The sequence below is a fragment of the Engraulis encrasicolus genome, chromosome 5 (assembly GCF_034702125.1).
Source record: "Engraulis encrasicolus isolate BLACKSEA-1 chromosome 5, IST_EnEncr_1.0, whole genome shotgun sequence".
Lineage (NCBI taxonomy): Eukaryota > Metazoa > Chordata > Actinopteri > Clupeiformes > Engraulidae > Engraulis > Engraulis encrasicolus.
Window position 1 is genome coordinate 39,153,424 of NC_085861.1, and position 2,550 is coordinate 39,155,973.

At 39.6% G+C, this 2,550-nt stretch overlaps 1 protein-coding gene across 1 annotated transcript in view; it reads right to left on the bottom strand.

The window, feature by feature from the left end:
* Positions 1-244: 244 nt before the first annotated feature.
* LOC134449396 (cathepsin K-like) overlaps positions 245-2,550 on the bottom strand; it is a 4,142-nt gene continuing 1,836 nt past the window's right edge. Inside the window, exons 3-6 of the mRNA XM_063199304.1 lie at positions 2,493-2,550; positions 1,636-1,804; positions 1,148-1,241; positions 245-506 (exon numbers count right to left, since the gene is read on the bottom strand). The exon at positions 2,493-2,550 is cut by the window's right edge and continues 161 nt beyond it. Coding sequence (XP_063055374.1) covers positions 383-506; positions 1,148-1,241; positions 1,636-1,804; positions 2,493-2,550 — 445 coding nt within the window. The 3' untranslated portion in view covers positions 245-382. The remainder of the gene's footprint in view (positions 507-1,147; positions 1,242-1,635; positions 1,805-2,492) is intronic.

Sequence of the window (2,550 nt, forward strand, 5' to 3'; positions counted from 1 at the left end):
GGGATGGAGAGATGGGTGGGGTTGTGTTTCTTGATGTTGTAATTTTCAGATCTTCAGTAATAAAAACATATATAGCCATTACACCTAGTTACAAAAAAGATTAAGCAGGGCCATACAATAAATATATAATAACAAAAGCAGCCCTCAAAGTGAACGTCGGTCAGTGTCACTTTCCTGACTCTGTTGGTGCATTTGGCTGAACTGTCACAAGAGGCAAATTTGCAAACTTTAAAGTTCAACAGGCCTTGTGTTGTGTATAAGAAAACAACAGATAAATGGGACAGATATAAAAAAAATGCAGTAAATTTATTAACTCCTCAGAATGTTAGCAGGCATCAGACATCAAAACATTTTCATTTCATTTTGATTTAATTGGGGGAAATCATGGTTTATTTGTTTCTTTGAAATCATCACAGACAGGAACGCTGGCGAAGTTGGCGATGCCACAGGTGTTTTTTTCCCTCTCAACGTAAACATAGCCAGAGTCACCCCATGTCTCGCCCCAGCTGCAGGAATACAGAAAGACACATGTTAATACGCCACGGCATAAAACAGATGAATCTAGAGAACATACAAAAAACATTCCCCTTGAAGATCTTTAATTTGACATATATTCAAGGCTGGACTGGCCATATGGGCATAGCGGGTATTTCCCAGTGGGCCCCGCACCCCTGTGGACCCCTATTTTCAGACATGTAAAAAAACCAACATTTTTTTTACATTTCTGAAAATAGGGGCCCACGAGGGTGCGGGGCCCACCAGTGATTTAGTTCTGCACCGCTAATTATGAGAGGCCCCTTTAAGACAAAAGTGCCCGGGCCCTATTTCTCCACCAGTCCAGCCCTGCATCTATTGGTTGACCTCCTCTTCCTGATGTTCCGTGAAGACAGTCAGGAAGCGAAGAGCAGTCAACCGCAGCACAATTTAATGTGTTACATTGAATATTAATTAAAAAAACAACAACAACAACAAAATAAACAAACATGTTAACAAAATGTTGAGACAATATCATACTGTGACGCTTGTATATTAGCCACTACATTAAATTGTTGCTCAGTATTAGTTCTAGGTCTGTACTAGAACTCAGCAGCAGAAGTCGAGTCGAGTCGAGTCCATCCTATTGTATAAAAAAATGGAAGGGTCATACCTATTCTTGACAATCCAGGCATCCGGGGTGTAACCAACTAAGAGGAGAGCATGGGTCAACTTGTCAGGGTTGCAGTAGAAATCAGAATATGTACCTGAAAAAGTACAATAGTATTATGACTCCTAGTCCTATTGCATAGCCTATGTTCAAACAGCCCACATATGTGGCAATCATTTCAAACACAAAATGCACATTTTCATATTTTTCTGATTGATGAAAAGCCTCTCTCTCTCTCTCTCTCTCGCTCTCGCTCTCTCTCTCTCCCTCTCTCTCTCTCTCTCTCTCTCTATCTCTCGCTCTCGCTCTCTCTCTCTCCCTCTCTCTCTCTCTCACGCAAGGCATGCATGCAAACAAAAGAAACACAGCACACAGTTGCATTTATAGAAAAAGGATGGTCTGTAATTGCTTAGACAATGTGCATGTCTAGCACCAGGAAATGTGTGCCAGCCTTAGGAACACAGATGAACCAGAGTACATGTGTGACTCACCACTTTTGTAAAACTGAAAAGCTGGCTGGCTTGCATCAAAACCCACAGACATTGGGCCATTCATGTTCAAATTATCAGCAAGCACACTCTCACTCTCTGGTTGAAATGTCATGAAGTCTCGGCACGTGATCGCCTTCATGGAGTTATGATACATACACTTTGCATCTTTCTGCGGGGAGTCAAAGCAATGATCAAAAATAGGGGCATAGAGATAAAGGTCATGATACATGATACATTGTAATATATCGAATGTAACTGAAAAAATAATGTTGATATAAAATCATGTATTAAGATGTAGAATATTAATCTATTTTCTTAATTAAGTAGTGGCATGAAGGATCTGTAGTGCATGACGCATCATTCATCTCCCCAACATTGCCTTGCTTTACTTTATCATCATACAGTACCCCCCTCTCTGCCACAAGGAGAGCGTTATTGATGAATGTGCATATCATTTTCTTTTCAGTGTTTTCAGTAATTAGATTTATTGGATCAGAATTATTGTAGCTTAGCATAATCACTGAAAGTAACTGGTAACTTTAGCATCAAGCTACAAGTGATCACTGGACGTAATTAAATTGCCGTTTTGCACTCGGGTGAATTTTATATTCATTTTGAAGTGGTTTATCAGTACATTTGATGTTGTTTTATTTTGTACCATAGACTTGCATTACTCTGCTTAATTTGGCTAGACAGTACTGCTAAACGAGGCAACGCAAACACATATAGACAAAAATGATATGCACATTCATAAATAATGCTTGAAAATACTGCAAGTGAAAATCAAAAAAGGTGGTCTGTTCCTTTAAGACTTGACCACAATCAGTTACTTCAGTTCATTATCATTCACTGCTTACCATGTGTTTGTAAGGGTAGGCTTTCTCACTGGCGATACCATTGTCACGGGCATACATA